The sequence below is a fragment of the Natator depressus genome, chromosome 1 (genome assembly GCF_965152275.1).
Source record: "Natator depressus isolate rNatDep1 chromosome 1, rNatDep2.hap1, whole genome shotgun sequence".
In the NCBI taxonomy this organism is placed as follows: Eukaryota; Metazoa; Chordata; order Testudines; family Cheloniidae; genus Natator; species Natator depressus.
Genome location: NC_134234.1, coordinates 294,819,512 through 294,835,219, shown reverse-complemented (window position 1 = coordinate 294,835,219; position 15,708 = coordinate 294,819,512). Strand labels below are relative to the sequence as shown.

Below are 15,708 nucleotides of genomic sequence, written 5' to 3'. Positions count from 1 at the left end.
TCTCGGTTTCCTTGGAATATTTTCTGGGGAAGAATAAGTAATGCACGTTTTAAGTGCATTCCTTGTTATCTACAACTGCAAATTGTTTACTTATATCTATTTTATGGTGCTACTAATAAGTTAATATGTGGAATAACTGCAATCTAATATGAACACCATAGAGGTAACGAATATTATCTTACATTCACTTCAGCAATCATGATTTGTTACGTCCACTTCCCATTGTTACCTCTATAAAAATTGTTTACGGTTATTGTGGCGCTCATGGGATAATTCCAAATATTCCATGACCACCATTGTTTCTTACTTAAATTAGTTGGTGCATTACTGATTTACAATATTCCCTATGCTTGATGGCCTCTGAATTACCCATGTAAGAGAACCTTCACTATAGTATTTCTTGAAATTTGCAGCATTTCTTATGATTACAGTTATTGCAATTGGTATACGAAAATTCAAGTCCCTTATAGTAAATTTGTATCTGCCCTTATGTTTCTGAGACTTCTGCATCTATGGGAAGAGGTGCTTATTCTTCATTTCCCCTATATTTTAATATAATTTTGTGCTCTCATTCACAGTCTCATGAATGAAAATTAGTTTTAGAAGAAAAGTCCATCAAAAACATGCCAGCACATATTTTAGTGGGATACCTCTGATATAAAGATTACATTGTCATGAGTTTTTCTGTTAAATGAAAGCTATATTTTTAAACTGAAATTTCAAATTAAAATGTTCTCTTTCTGGAGACTATGGTCAGAGACGTAAAGCAGTCACATTGGACCCAGTATGCCTGCCCATACTGTTTTTTTAAAATTAACTTTCTTTGACTTCATAAAAAATCTCTTAATTTGGAATGGGGGGGCAGGAGAGTGGAGGAGAATTATTATGACTTGGCCTAGAGACTCTAAGTTTGCTATGATTAGTTATCTGTGCTGCAATTAAGTGGGGAAATTATAGGGATATGTATTATAAATATCTCCTAGGGTGTGCACGCCCCCATATAGATGGGGTTACATATACCTAGTTGCCCATTAGAGCAAGGACATCAAAAAGGAGGAGTTGGAAAAATGGGCATGCTTCTAGTAGGAAGAGCTTACAACAGTTCCAGGAAGCAATATGGAACTAGGAAAATGAAGGACTATCGTGCTTAAAAGAGATTTGATATGAAAATTGTTGTTTATTTTCCCTACAGCTGAAGCAACCCATCTTGTTGCATCTAGTAGATTCTGCACAGTACACTCAGTAAGATCTTCTATAAATGAATATTTTCAAGAGGGCGAGTTAAAGATAAATTTCCAGCCATAAGCTGGATTCCTTCAATTGGCTTAAGCCAGATCTGTAGTATTAGCTTTGCATTCTTTTTATGTTCATTATTTCATTATAGTTTGTGCATGCCGTTTCTCTAAAATTTCAGCACAGTTGGTCACTCAGAATGACTTTCAGTTGACTGGCATTGTGAAACACTTCATGCCATCACTTGTATTTAGTATAGGAATTATATTCTTGCACATTCTGCTATAACTTACATGCACCCATGCTTGCAGTCTAAGAAGAAGAGTCTCATTTTCCATGCAAATAAAACCTTGCGTGCACACTTCACATGAAAGCATAAACATATGTTCCGACAAAAAGGAATAATCCTTAGTCCTGATATAACAATTGTAAACTGGACTGCTACACTTTTAGTGAACTGAATTTAAAAATATATAATGGTACAGTCCTTATCATTATAGCAAACAATAATTTGCTAAGAGACACACAAGAGTAATTACAAATAAAAGAAAGAAAAACCTCTCTGCTTCTTCCTTATAAAGTCTCAGGTCCTTCTTAAAGAATATATAAAGCGCGTATGAGATGTAAAACACAGCACCATCAATATAGTCAAAATACCTGTGTATTGCTGCTTAAAACAAGGAACTAATGTTAATGAATAGCACAGTATTGTAATGATTCTTCTTTAAGCGATTGCACATGTCAATTCCACTGTAGGTGTGTGCGTGCTTCGTCCACAGTTGTTGGAGATTTTTCCTTCAGCAGTTCCCGTCAGGGCAGCTGAACTCCTGGCGCCTCATGCCACTGCTCAAAGGTATAAAGGGCTCTGCTGCCCCCAACACTCCCCCTCAGTTACTTCCTACCACCCGTAATGGTTATTGGAGCTGTAATCTTTGCATTTCAAAAATCTTCCCTCACCTTCTTGTTTATATAGTTCCTGTCATGTTAGTTTGGCTTAGAGTTGTGTTTCTGTATATAGTTACCAATTAGAATAAGTTTAGTCTAGTTCTTAGGGTAAACTGCTCTCCAGTGCCTGTTTGGGTACTGGGTCTGGTACTGGACTCATGCCACACTCTCCTGGCTTTAAGGGCTGTCACGCCTATGGCAAGCCAATACCAGTCAGCGACCCCCACCTCAGCTGCCTGAAATATCTGGGGGAAGCCCACATAGGTGAAAAATGTCACATTTGTAGAGGATTCAAGCCCTGTTCAAAAAGGACAGGGTGGCCAGGCTCAAATATTTACTCATGACGTCTGCGCTTCGCCCTCCATTAGAACCTTCCTGTTCGGAGCACGTATGAGTTGGTCAGGAGTGCTCCGTTCACTCTAGCTAGCCTCACTGGTACCAAAGAATTCCTCAAAGGATTTGGTACTGGGGCCTTTGAGATCTACAGGCAGGCACTGGGTGCTGCAAAGGATATTGAGGAACACTCAAAGAAGAGCCCCTCCCCCGGCATAACTTCCCTGCAAAGAGGGATTGCTGACTGCCAAGCCTAGGAAGGGCCCATTGAGACCAATCGCAGGATTGGCACAACTCCTACTACTGACGGGTCAACTCCTGGTATTTTGACGGTACTGTCTACATCTGAAGCGTTTGAGGCAGCTTGCAAACTACTGAACTTGTTAGTTCTGGTTTCACCTGTAGAACAAGATTCCCATCAGGCACCAGGAATGGGCGAGCTGGATTCTCCAGTGCCCGTTCTGGTTCCAGTCACCATTCGGTACCATTGGCTGCTATGGTTGCAGGGTCTCAGCAGATTCCATCAAAAGGAAAGTCTGCAGTGATCTCGCTGTTGCCTCTGTCACCTGATTCGGAACAAGTCTCCCTGATGACATTGGGATCAGCTCCCGCATGGCCAGAGGAAGCAGACTCATTCCCCTTTTCAGATTCTAAGGTCAGATCTTATTCCTCCAGGCTGGAGCAACCCCAGCGGGATGTCTACCCACCTTGGTCCAGATCAGTGGCCAGCAAACAACTGGGTCTCAGCACTGTACCAGTGGCCCTTCTGGAGCCTTTGTGGCATTCCCCCACACTCTGCAGCATTCAGTAGACCCTGGGACATGAGCACCAGTCTCCATTTCCCCCTCTGCCGATATCAGTACTGTGCAAGGGGAATTGATTACTCCTGTGCAAGAATTGGACGAGGGTCTCCCTCAACAACCACTGGCCTCTTCTTCGTCCCTGGATGAGGCAGTACTTGCGAAGTCTACCTCACTCCCACAAGATGACTTCAGAGTCCACCAGAACATGTTAAAAAATGGTGACTGTGGCTCTGGATAGCCAGCCAGAGAAAGTGCAAGGAAAGTCACACAGGTTGGTGGACATTTTCACCTCTCCTGGACCCTTTAGGGTAGCTCTCCCTATAAATGAGGCAATCCTAGTGCCCACCCTAAGCTTATAGCAGACTCCATCATCCCTTTCTCTCACAGCTAAAAGTGTGGAAAGGAGATTATATGTGTGGAAAAGTGTGGAAAGGAGATTTTTACAATCACCTGCCTCCAGGTTCCCTGGTAGTGTCTGCTGCAATTGAAAAGGATCAGACCTCAACCCCAAAGGGGAAGAAAGCAAGGAAGCTATACCTCTTTGTCAGGAAAATGTATTCCACATGAGGGTAACAACTGAGAATCGCGAACTAGCAGGTTCTTCTTGGTCAGGATGATTTTAACCCAGGGATCGGCAACCTTTCAGAAGTGGTGTGCCGAGTCTTCATTCGTTCACTTTAATTTAAGGTTTCGCGTGCGAGTAATACATTTTAACTTTTTTTAGAAGGTCTCTTTCTATAAGTCTATATATTGTATAACTAAACTATTGTCATATGTAAAGTAAACAAGGTTTTCAAAATGTTTAAGAAGCTTCATTTAAAATTAAATTAAAATGCTGATCTTACACCACAGGCCCACTCAGCCCACTGCCAGCCTGGGGTTCCGTTCACCTAGGCCGGCAGCAGGCTGAGCAGGGCCTGCGGCCGGTACCCTGGCTGGCAAGGGGCTGGCAGGCAGAACCCCAGACCGGCAGCGGGCTGAGCGGGGCCGGCAGCCAGGACCCCAGAGTGGCAGCGGGCTGAGCAGCTCAGCCTGCTGCCACTCAGCCCGCTGCCGGTCTGGGGTTCAGTCCGCTGACTCCTGCCAGCCAGGGTTCCAGCTGCCAGCGCCGCTCAGCCCGCTGCCAGTCTGGGATCCCAGCCCTGCCCACACAGAGTGGGTACCTGCCTTCTCCCTGGTTCTAGCCCATTCTCTTCCTCTCTCTCTACACTGAGCTGAGGGTGGGAGCGCACTGAGCACAGGGCTGGGGGTGAAGGAGCAGGCTGGGGGTTGGGGTGTAGGGTCTGGCCAAGAGCTAGAATGAGTGAGGGGGCTCAGGGTTGCAGTTTGGGTGTGGAGTGCTTACCTGGGCAGCTCCCATTTGGTGTGAGGGGTGCAGGTGGGAATGTGGGGGAGTGGGGGGGGGTGCAGGAGCTCCTGTTTAGTGCTCAGGGTGGGGGTGGGAATGGGGGGGGTTCAAGAGTCAGGACATGGGGTCTGAGGGGGCTGGGTATGTGTGGGGGGTGCAGAAGTCATGACAGGGGTCTGGGGGCATGTGAGGGGGGTGTAGGATTCAGGACATGGGGTGTAGGGGGGCTGGGTATGGGTGGGGGTAGTGGAGTCAGGGCTGGGGTCGTGGAGGGGTGCAGGGGTCAGGGCAGGAATCTGGGGTGTGGGGGGGTGCAGGGATCAGGGCAGAGGGCTGGGGTATGGGGGGTGCAGGACTCAGGGCAGGGGGCTGGGGTGTGTGTGTGGGGGTGTAAGGGTCAGGGCAGAAGGCTGGAGGTGTGGGCTGGGGTAGTGGGGTGCTCCTAGCCCCCTGCCCAGAGAGGCTCACGGCAGGGGGCTGGAGGGTATATGCCCTGATTCCACCCCCCTTCCCCAAGGCCCCGTCCCCACCTCTTCTCCGCCTCCTCCCGGGAGCAGCGAGCGCGCTGTGGCTCTGCTTCTCCCCCTCCCTCGCAAGGGCCATCAGCAGATCGGCGGCAGGGAGGGAGAGGAGGAGGGGCAGGAACCCAGCATGCTGGGGGAAGAGGCATGGGGGGGGAGCTTGCCTGCTCTGCAGCAGCAGTCGGCACAGGGCCGGGGCAGGGGGCAGGATTTTTAATGGCACGCTGCTGCCTGCCGGGGTCCCAGTGTGGGTTCGGCAGTGGGCTGAGCAGGACCGGCGGCTGGGACTCGGCAGGCAGCAGCGTGCCATTAAAAATCGGCTCGCGTGGTGTCTTTGGCACGTGTGCCATAGGTTGCCAACCCCTGTTCTAACCTGTGGGAAAGCATCCTGAAGTTAAGGACAAGCTTCCTGATGAGGCCAAGCAGGTTTAGTGGCCAGGTCAGCTGCGCAGATGAGCCTGGATGTAGTGGATTCAGTGGCTCATGTTATGGCTTCCGCCATTTCCATGCGTCATTCGTCTTCAGTGCAATCGTCATGTTTGCCCCAAAGGTGCAGCAAACCATTCAGGATCTCCCATTCAAAAGCCTTTCATTCTTCTCTGAGAAGTTGGATGAAAGGCTTTGTAGCCTTAAGGACTCAAGAGCAATGCTTAAATCACTGGGGACTTATACACCGGCGATGAAAAGAAAACCATTCCACGCACAACAGTCCCGTGGTTCCGCTTGTTTATGCCTCGTAGCCAGAACATATTGAGAAAGAAGGGCAGAGGTTGTGAGAGATGGCTGCCTCCTCCACACTGCCTGCTTCATTCAGGCAGACTGGTTCCTCAAAGCATTTATTTTGACTTGTTGCTCGAGAGCAGCCTATCACCTCCCATGGTACTGTCCCCTATTTTTACCAACCACCTATCCCATGTCCTAAGTGCTTGGTCCTGAATTGCCATGGATCGGTGCGTTCTAAGCATGGTGGAACTGGGTTATGCCCTCCAGTTTACTTCTATTCCTTCTTCCTATCCTCCTTGCCTGTCGCTCTTCAGAGACCACTCTCCTGAGAATGTGATACTGTAGGAGATCCAGTCTCCTCTCCTTGTGGGCGACATAGAGGAAGCTCCAATGCCTTTCTGAGAAAAGGAATTCTATTCCCGATACTTTCTGATCTTGAAGGCAAAGGAGGGCCTCAAACTAGACCATTCAGATCACCCTCACAGCTTTTTGTGGCAATCCAGGCAGAATAAAGGGCCACCTGATGTCCACTCGGAGAATCTCCTCCTGGATTATGAGCTATATTCATCTACACTACTGTTTGGCAGATGCAGAACCTCTGTAGAAAGTGGTGGCTCACTCAGGTAGATCACAGGCAGCTTCTGTGGCCTTTCTGGCCCAGATGCCCATCCTGGACCTGGGTTACAGTGGACCAAAAGCTGGATATGAGTCAGAAGTGTGCCCTTGTTGCCAAGAAGGCCAATGGCATTTTGGGATGTATAAGTAGGGGCATAGCGAGCAGATCGAGGGATGTGATCATTCCCCTCTATTCGACACTGGTGAGGCCTCATCTGGAGTACTGTGTCCAGTTTTGGGCCCCACACTACAAGAAGGATGTGGATAAATTGGAGAGAGTCCAGCGAAGGGCAACAAAAATGATTAGGGGTCTAGAGCACATGACTTATGAGGAGAGGCTGAGGGAGCTGGGATTGTTTAGTCTGCAGAAGAGAAGAATGAGGGGGGATTTGATAGCTGCTTTCAACTACTTGAAAGGGGGTTCCAAAGAGAATGGGTCTAGACTGTTCTCAGTGGTAGCTGATGACAGAACAAGGAATAATGGTCTCGAGTTGCAGTGGGGGAGGTTTAGGTTGGATATTAGGAAAAACTTTTTCACTAGGAGGGTGGTGAAACACTGGAATGTGTTACCTAGGGAGGTGGTGGAATGTCCTTCCTTAGATATTTTTAAGGTCAGGCTTGACAAAGCCCTGGCTGGGATGATTTAGTTGGGGATCTGTCCTGCTTTGAGCAGGGGGTTGGACTAGATGACCTCCTGAGGTCCCTTCCAACCCTGATATTCTATGATTCTATGGACATTTGTAAAGTGGCAACCTGGTCTTCTGTCCACACTTTTATCTCCTGGTATGCCTTCACTCATCAGTCTAGAGACGATGCCAGATTTGGACAAATGGTCCTACAATCTCTGTTCTAGTAGGCTCTGGATATGCCTCCAGCTCAAAATGCTTTTGAGTCACCTGCAGTGGAATAGACATGTGCAGTCACTCAAAGAAGAAAAAATGGTTACCTGCCTTTCTCTCTCTACCCTCCTTCCCCTCTCTATCAGAATCTCTCTGGTAGGAAAGAACTGGTGGGTTGGGGGCAACGGGGCTCTTCATACTTGTGAGCAGTGGTGTGAGGCACATGGGGGCATTCACGCTGCCCTTATGGGAACTACTGAGGGAACAGTCTCTGACAGCTGTGTATGAGGCATGCGCACACCTACAGTGAAATGTGCATCACATCTTAAAGAACAACAGTTAAGGAAAGGTGAGTAATCATTTTGCATAGACTGCACCTTCACTAGTAGATGGTGCTATATCCTTATCTTAGTGTTAAGATGTCATCTTGTATGTTATATGTTGCTATGATGTTGACCTGACCAGGAAGTTAGCAGGGAAATTCAATCCTGTCTGCGTGTTCTGGAGTTGGTACATGCAGTGTCCCAATAAATCCTTTCGTTTCTATAAGCGAGTATTATAACTGGAGCCAGCAGCTTCAAGATGGCAAAAGCACTTGTGCCTGAGCAGAAATATACTGATCATGCAGATTAGACTGGAATCTGTGATACTTGGCAGACTTTGAGCTAATGATCTCTGTGAATGACTGGACTAACGAGAAAGCAGCTCAGTACCTAGTAGTGTTTTTGGATGGTGATGTCAAAGCATTTTACCAGCAGCTTCCCAGTGAGGATCATGACTCTTAGAGACCGTTATGCAAACACTTTTACACTGCTGTGAGCGGGGATTCATTTGTCCTTTTGAAATTCTGGAAGGAATGGCAAATCAGGAGGAGGCAGGAAGGGGAACCCTACATAGTTATTTGTGTACATTAAAGAGAGTGTTCGATAGATCTTTCTGTGCACCATTCTGGGCAGAAGATGGCTCCAGTGAAGCAGAAACTGAATCTCGAACTGGCAGAGAGGGGCATATGCCCAGTGTGAAGCCAGGAGAGAACCTATGTGAAAAAATCAGTTTATAAATGGTTTAGCAAGGTGTGACAGGGTCAGGCCAGATGGCTACAGGACAGTAATAGAAGGCAGATATATTAGCCCCAGGTTAAGTAGGTCCCTTTTCTTTGGGTAAGGTAACAGGGAAGGTTCCAGAACAATCAGGAACCTTCTGGAGACAAATAAGACTGACAGGCTGATTAGAACACCTGCAGCCAATCAAGAAGCTGCTAGAATCAATTAAGGCAGGCTAATCAGGGCACCTGGGTTTAAAAAGGAGCTCACTTCCATTTGTGGTGTGTGTGTGAGGAGCTGGGAGCAAGAGGCACTAGGAGCTGAGAGTGAGAATGCAGACTGTTGGAGGAATGAGGTGTACAAGCATCATCAGACACCAGGACGAAGGTCCTATGGTGAGGATAAAGAAGGTGTTGGGAGGAGGCCATGGGGAAATAGCCCAGGGAGTTGTAGCTGTTGCACAGCTGTTCCAGGAGGCACTCTAAACAGCTGCATACCACAGGGCCCTGGGCTGGAACCCGGAGTAGAGTGCGAGCCTAGGTTCCACCCAAATCTCCCAACTCCTGGTCAGACACAGGAGGAGTTGACCTGGACTGTGGGTTCATGAAAATGGCCAAACTGAGGGCTGCTGTGAAGCTCCAAGGCAAGCAAATCTGCCAATAAGCGCAAGACCCACCAAGGTAGAGGAGGAACTTTGTCACAAAGGGAACTTCATAACTTGCTGGTGATGTAGGATAGCATTCTGGATAAATCTAAGGACCAGATTATACACAGAGTTCAAAATGTGGAACCAAAATTGGGATTTCCTTAAAGCAGGGGTCGGCAATCTTTCAGAAGTGGTGTGCCAAGTCTTCATTTATTCACTTTAATTTAAGGTTTCATGTGCCAGTAATACATTTTAACATTTTTTAGAAGGTCTCTATAAGTCTATATATTATATAACTAAACTATTGTCGTATGTAAAATAAACAGGGTTTTCAAAATGTTTAAGAAGCTTCATTTAAAATTAAATTAAAATGCTGATCTTACACCACAGGCCCACTCAGCCCACTGCCAGCCTGGGGTTCCGTTCACCTAGGCCGGCAGCAGGCTGAGCGGGGCCTGCGGCCGGGACCCTGGCTGGCAAGGGGCTGGCAGGCAGAACCCCAGATGGCAGCGGGCTGAGTGGGGCCGGCAGCCAGGACCCCAGAGTGGCAGTGGGCTGAGCAGCTCAGCCTGCTGCCACTCAGCCCGCTGCCGGTCTGGGGTTCAGTCCGCCGACTCCTGCCAGCCAGGGTTCCAGCTGCCAGCGCCGCTCAGCCCGCTACTGGTCTGGGATCCCAGCCCTGCCCACACAGAGTGGGTACCTGCCTTCTCCCTGGTTCTAGCCTATTCTCTTCCTCTCTCTCTACACTGAGCTGAGGGTGGGAGTGCACTGAGCACAGGGCTGGGGGTGAAGGAGCAGGCTGGGGGTTGGGGTGTAGGGTCTGGCCAGGATCTAGAATGAGGGAGGGGGCTCAGGGTTGGGGGTTGGGTTTGGAGTGCTTACCTGGGCAGCTCCCATTTGGTGTGAGGGGTGCAGGTGGGAATGTGGGGGTGGGGAGGTTGCAGGAGCTCCCATTTGGTGCTCAGTGTGGGGGTGGGAATGTGGTGGGTGCAAGAGTCAGGACATGGAGTGTGAGGGGCCTGTGGCATTTGTGGGGGGTGCAGGAGTCAGGGCATGAGGTGTGGGGGGGCTGGGTATGGGTGGGGGTAGTGGAGTCAGGGCTGGGGTCATGGGGGGTGCAGGGGTCAGGGCAGGAGGCTGGGGTGTGTGGGGGATGCAGGGGTTAGAGCAGAGGGCAGGGTGTGTGTGAGGGGGGTGCAGGGATCAGGGCAGAGGGCTGGTGGTGTGGGCTGGGGTCGTGGGATTGCTCCCAGCCCCCTGCCCAGAGCGACTCACAGCAGGGGGCTGGAGGGGATATGCCCTGATTCCACCCCCCTTCCCCACCTCTTCTCCGCCTCCTCCCGGGAGCAGTGAGCGTACTGTGGCTCTGCTTCTCCCTCTCCCTCGCAAGGGCCATTGGCAGATCGGCGGCAGAGAGGGAGAGGAGGAGGGGCAGGAACCCAGCACGCTGGGGGAAGAGGCATGGGAGGGGGAAGCTTGCCTTCTCTGCAGCAACAGCTGGCGCAGGGCGGGGCGGGCAGAGAAGAGCGGGCCGGGGCGGGCAGGATTTTTAATGGCACTCTGCTGCCTGCCGGGGTCCCAGCATGGGTTCGGCAGCGGGCTGAGCAGGGCCGGCGGCTGGCACGCGTACCATAGGTTGCTGACCCCTGCCTTCAAGGTACCAGCTGTTAATTCCCAGCCTCACAGTGACTCCTTTCTATTTCAAGAAATTAGCACTTCAAGAAATGATTGCTAGTGATCTGGCTAAAAAATTGTAGGATGCCCAAGTGGAAGCTATTCACTGGCATCCCATAGGTCAGAAGAGAGAGACTGTTTCCCAAGTGAGTCCCATGCCGGATGATATTTGTAGGTGATGTGGAGGCAAAGGTAAAGCTACATCAGCAATTGTTAAAATGGCACATGAAGAGGTGGTCATATACTAGTTACTATGTGTCTGGAGACATTGACAGTTAGAAAACCACAATGCTGTTGGATTTAGGATCTGAAATAAGTAGGGTGACCAGATGTCCTGATTTTATAGGGACAGTCCCGATATTTGGGGCTTTTTTTATATATGGGCTCCTATTACCCCCCACTCCCTGTCCCGATTTTTCACACTTGCTGTCTGGTCCAAGGTGAACTAAGTGCTAAAAATTGATGAATATTAATCATCAGCTATCAAATACAACAGGCAGAATCCAGTTCCCTCTGAACTTGGGGTCTCTGCTTACTTACTGGACTTTTGTTGTGGTGATCAGTATTTCTAGTACTGTTGTATTAGGAGTGGATTTCATCTGAGGGCATCACAAGAACTCTGGGGTGATTATAGAACAGACTTGTCCCAGGACAATATTTAGATACCTCTACTGTATGCGAGTAGGAGAAGGAATGAAACCTGGTGAGCAATTCTTGGGGCCTTAGAGGTGCCTCTACCATGCCTACATGGTGAGAACTTTGAGTAAAAAGGCCTTTGAAGACCAATGTTTAAAAAAGATAAAGCAAATATTGACATTTTGAGATCAAAGTGCTCTTTACCCCTTCCTGCCCCTCCACCCCCCAAATAAGGAATCTAATATGGGCATACTGAATTATTGTATTGAAATATAAAGATGAAAAACTGCTTAATGGTAAGATTGTTAGTTATATCTGAATAATTAATAATTATGGATAGTGAATAAGTTTAGATGAGGCAAATCTTAGACCAAAGCCTTGGTGGCATGACTGTGGCTTTACAAATTTTTCTCCTCATATAGATCTGCTTATTTGTTTAAATTATGTTATTGCTGACAGGACAAAAGTAACATGTTGTGCTGGAAGATATTTAGATAAAAGGTACACAAACCTGTAAAGACAAAAAATCCTCTTTATTGGGAAAATACAGGAGCAAAGAGACACAGAAACAGAATGATGTAAACAGCAAAAGTTTTTTAAATTGAAGCTTGTGCATGCGTATTGTACCTAAAACAAATGCTTAAATGTGCTTAATGCTGATTGGAGAAAGAATAAGAAATCTATAATGAGGAAATGTATAAAAAGACTCAAGTGAACAAAGTGTATAAAGGTAAGAGGATCATCTTACCAGCATCTTACAGAGAATAGTACTTCGTGATAACAATGCTGCAGATCACCTGGGGTATAAAAAGACACTGAGCCAGGTATCTAACAGGCTTTTTTTAAGCTGGGCATGGCTGCAGAGGTGAAGCACTGGGTAGTTTCCTGTCTTGTCAAGAAAGGAAAGCACCAGCAAGAAGAGGCAGAACTCCTTTAGGGGAAAATGCCTCAGCTTAGTAAGCCCTGAGAGTTCATACTGATGGACTTGAAAGGCCCACTACCAGAAACACCAGCCGGAAACTGGTATTTGCTTGTAATGTATCACACCTTCTTAAAGTTCATGGTGGCTCAACCACCAAAGGATAAAAGGGGTGAGACAGATATAAATGCATTGATGAAATATGCAGTGGTGAAGTTTAGCCCACCAAGCTGCATCTGTGATGATCGGGGAAGGAATATGAATATGGTGGTTACGCAAAGTTTACTGACAACTGTAGATAACCGAGATGAGGACCAGTGTTGCCCACCCTACAACTAATGAGGTAGTGAAGAGAGCAAACTGCACCATTGGTTCTATGTTTGGAATCTTAGTGAAGACCAACAAGACTGGGATACAAAGTCATCTTTGGTTATCTTTGTCTGTAAACACCAGCCGGCTCTCAACTGTCCATTATTCTCCTTATGAGATTATTTTAGGACTTCGCAAACCCATTCTTCCCTGTGGCTTGATGTTCAGGCAGCAAAAACTGGCAAGGTCTCCTGCACCTAAACAGGTAGGTGATGTGGCAGTGTCTTGTATCAGTGACCTGAGGAGAGCATTGCAGAATGTGGAGGAAGAGGTGAGGCAGAAGCGAACATACCAGGCACAAGATGCTAGGGAAAAAAAAATACATGCCAGGAAGGAGGGAAGGCATGCTTATTCCTTTTTGGAGGGGACTTTGCCCACTGTTCAAGACACTAAATAATTTATCCTTGCTGATATATAATCCAAGAGCCCGAGTGCATCAAGAACTGCTGCATAAATTCATTGAAAGAAAGGGGAAGACAAACACTGAGAATGTTTGTGGCAAAGTGTATCTGCTCTTTGTGACTCCCCACAGGAAGCCTTGCAGTCCTACTACATCCTGCCCCCGGACAGCAGCAAAGTGACAGGACAGGTGCAGCAAAGGTGGTCCCTCAGATAAAATGAGCTGCAGGTCAGTTTCTGGCTAGGACCAGAGGAGCAAGGAAGGGTGCTCCTTCCTGCCTAAAGGAGCTCGAGGGATAGTCAGAGTTTGTTTCTGGCTACATTTTCTTAAGCTGGGTTTGCAGGGAGAGAAAGGACATAACAACCTTAACCGTGAAATAAGAGTGAAGATAAAGGGGCCAGATAGAAATAGGCTAAGGAAAGAAGCAGCAACTAATTGGATCAAGCCCCACAGGACTGCTGTTTGTAGGGTCCCTGGATTGGAACCCAGAGTAGTGGGCAGTCCGGGTTCCCCATGGTTTAGTGCCATAAACTCCAAGAAAGGGAGCTTATTTGGGAGTCTGAGCAAAGGCTGAATTTAAAGGGCCCAAGGCTGGGGCTGAAGACCGTAGCGAAGGCAAAATAGTCTGTTTAGTAATTGGACTCTAATGCCCCGGAAGGGGTTCATTCAGACTTTGTGACTTGGCTGGAGTGCCAAGCCACTGAAGATCTGCCAGGGTCAGTTGGCAGCTTGCAGGGGCATAAGAGAGGACAAAAGGACCATGATACCACGCACAGCCACTTAGACATGCTCAAGAGATGAGTGCCCGTTTACAATGCTCAACAGAGAGCTATTCCCAAGGAATGCAGATGAGGATTTGGCTCCTAATGGGAGCCCAGCTAGGGAGGAGAAATTTCCAGTGTGTTTGAAGGCTGTTGGGGTTACAGGAGAGTGAACAGTGCTCCTGAAAAAGCCTGACTCTCTCAAATCACCCGTTTCTCCAGAGTTATCCTAGACAGATTTCTCTCAGAACCAGAGCTGTGTATATAAGACCCTGGGTCCTCAACCTCCCAACTAACATAACCCTTCTGGTGGGAGACACTTGTTCCCTAAAAAGACTGCCCTCCATTTTATATTTTTCTCCAAGCAAATATAAAAGGAGTACTTGTGGCACCTTGGAGACTAACCAATTTATTTGAGCATAAGCTTTCGTGAGCTACAGCTCGCTTCATCAGATGTATCGGATGCTCAAATAAATTGGTTAGTCTCTAAGGTGCCACAAGTACTCCTTTTCTTTTTTGCGAATACAGACTAACATGGCTGTTACTCTGAAACCTGTCCAAGCAAATATGTACAGCTCCTAGAAGCCGGGGACAGGTAAGTTTTAAGAAAAAGGAAGAGAAGGGGAACAGGGAAAGAAAAGAATATGTATGGTTGTAGAGAGATGGCAAATGCAGGAGGAGAGTGTGGCAGTCTCTGTTCAAACTGTCTGCTCTCAAGTTAGAAAGATGTATAGAGGGAGAAAATGGGTGAAATAAAAACAAAACCATTATTTCTTGAAGTTTGCTGGGGCAAGGGCACATACCTCTTGGGCCTCCCTTTCCCACTCGGGTAAGATTTTAAAAGAGCATCTTCAGTTTAGTAAGCAGAGGGTAAGAAAAGTAATATTATTATTCACCTTAAAAGGATTGAAGGATATTGTAGCTTTCTTTAAAAGTGTATTTTATTATTATTTGTATTACCACAGTGCCTAGTCATGGACCAGGACCCCATTGTGCTAAGAGGTATACACTCACAGAACAAAAAGATTATTCCTATCCCAGAGAGATTATAATCTAAATATAACACAGGAGACAACAGATAGATACAGACAAGGAAAAATGTACAATACATTACAATATAATATTTTTTTTCGAGTAGAAGGAAAATTGAGACAGTATTGGTCAGCATCATTGGCAGTGGTATCAGCATACCAGCAGCCTAACCATTGTCAACTTTTTATAGGAATTGGTGTCCTATATTGGGCAACTAAGAAGAAACTGATTAACTGTGAAGAGCTACTGCAGTGAATCTATAATCCCGGTTCAGTGGGACTGCTCATATGTGTCTATCGGACAGATTCCTAAAGAAAGAGCCCTAGCGCTTTGGGATACTTTTCATCATGTTAGGAAATGCAGGTCTTATTGCAGTTGCACAATGCAAATGCGCTTTTGATACTCAATGTTATTGCTTAATTCGTAGTGGAATATTGAGGATAAAAACACATGAGTAGAACTAAATAATGATTGATTGTTAAATTTATATTTAATATTTACAAGACATTCTGTTTTCTTTGTTTTTCAGCATATCCAGAATGGGTAGAACATATCAATGACACAGAGAGAGACATAGGCAGTGATCTATACTGGCCTTGTGTAGCCACAGGCAAGCCTACTCCAACAATCAGGTGGTTGAAAAATGGAGTATCGGTTGGTATATTTCTATGTATTTTGCTGTATTAATTGTTTATGTAGACATTGAAAACAATTTTTAAAGTATACATTATTAAACAGTTAGAAGCCCTGTGAATTATATGATATAAACCTTTGATAATTCAGACTGCATTAAGGATAAAATGTATTTTTATATCCTACTTATATCTCAGTCTGCTCTTTGGTTGTTAAATATATCTTCTCACATTTC

General features: G+C 46.8%; 1 protein-coding gene across 1 annotated transcript in view; it reads left to right on the top strand.

The window, feature by feature from the left end:
- CNTN1 (contactin 1) overlaps window positions 1-15,708 on the top strand; it is a 417,240-nt gene that overhangs the window by 276,403 nt on the left and 125,129 nt on the right. The window contains exon 9 of the mRNA XM_074942235.1: window positions 15,370-15,494. Within this exon, the coding sequence (XP_074798336.1) occupies window positions 15,370-15,494 (125 nt within the window). The remainder of the gene's footprint in view (window positions 1-15,369; window positions 15,495-15,708) is intronic.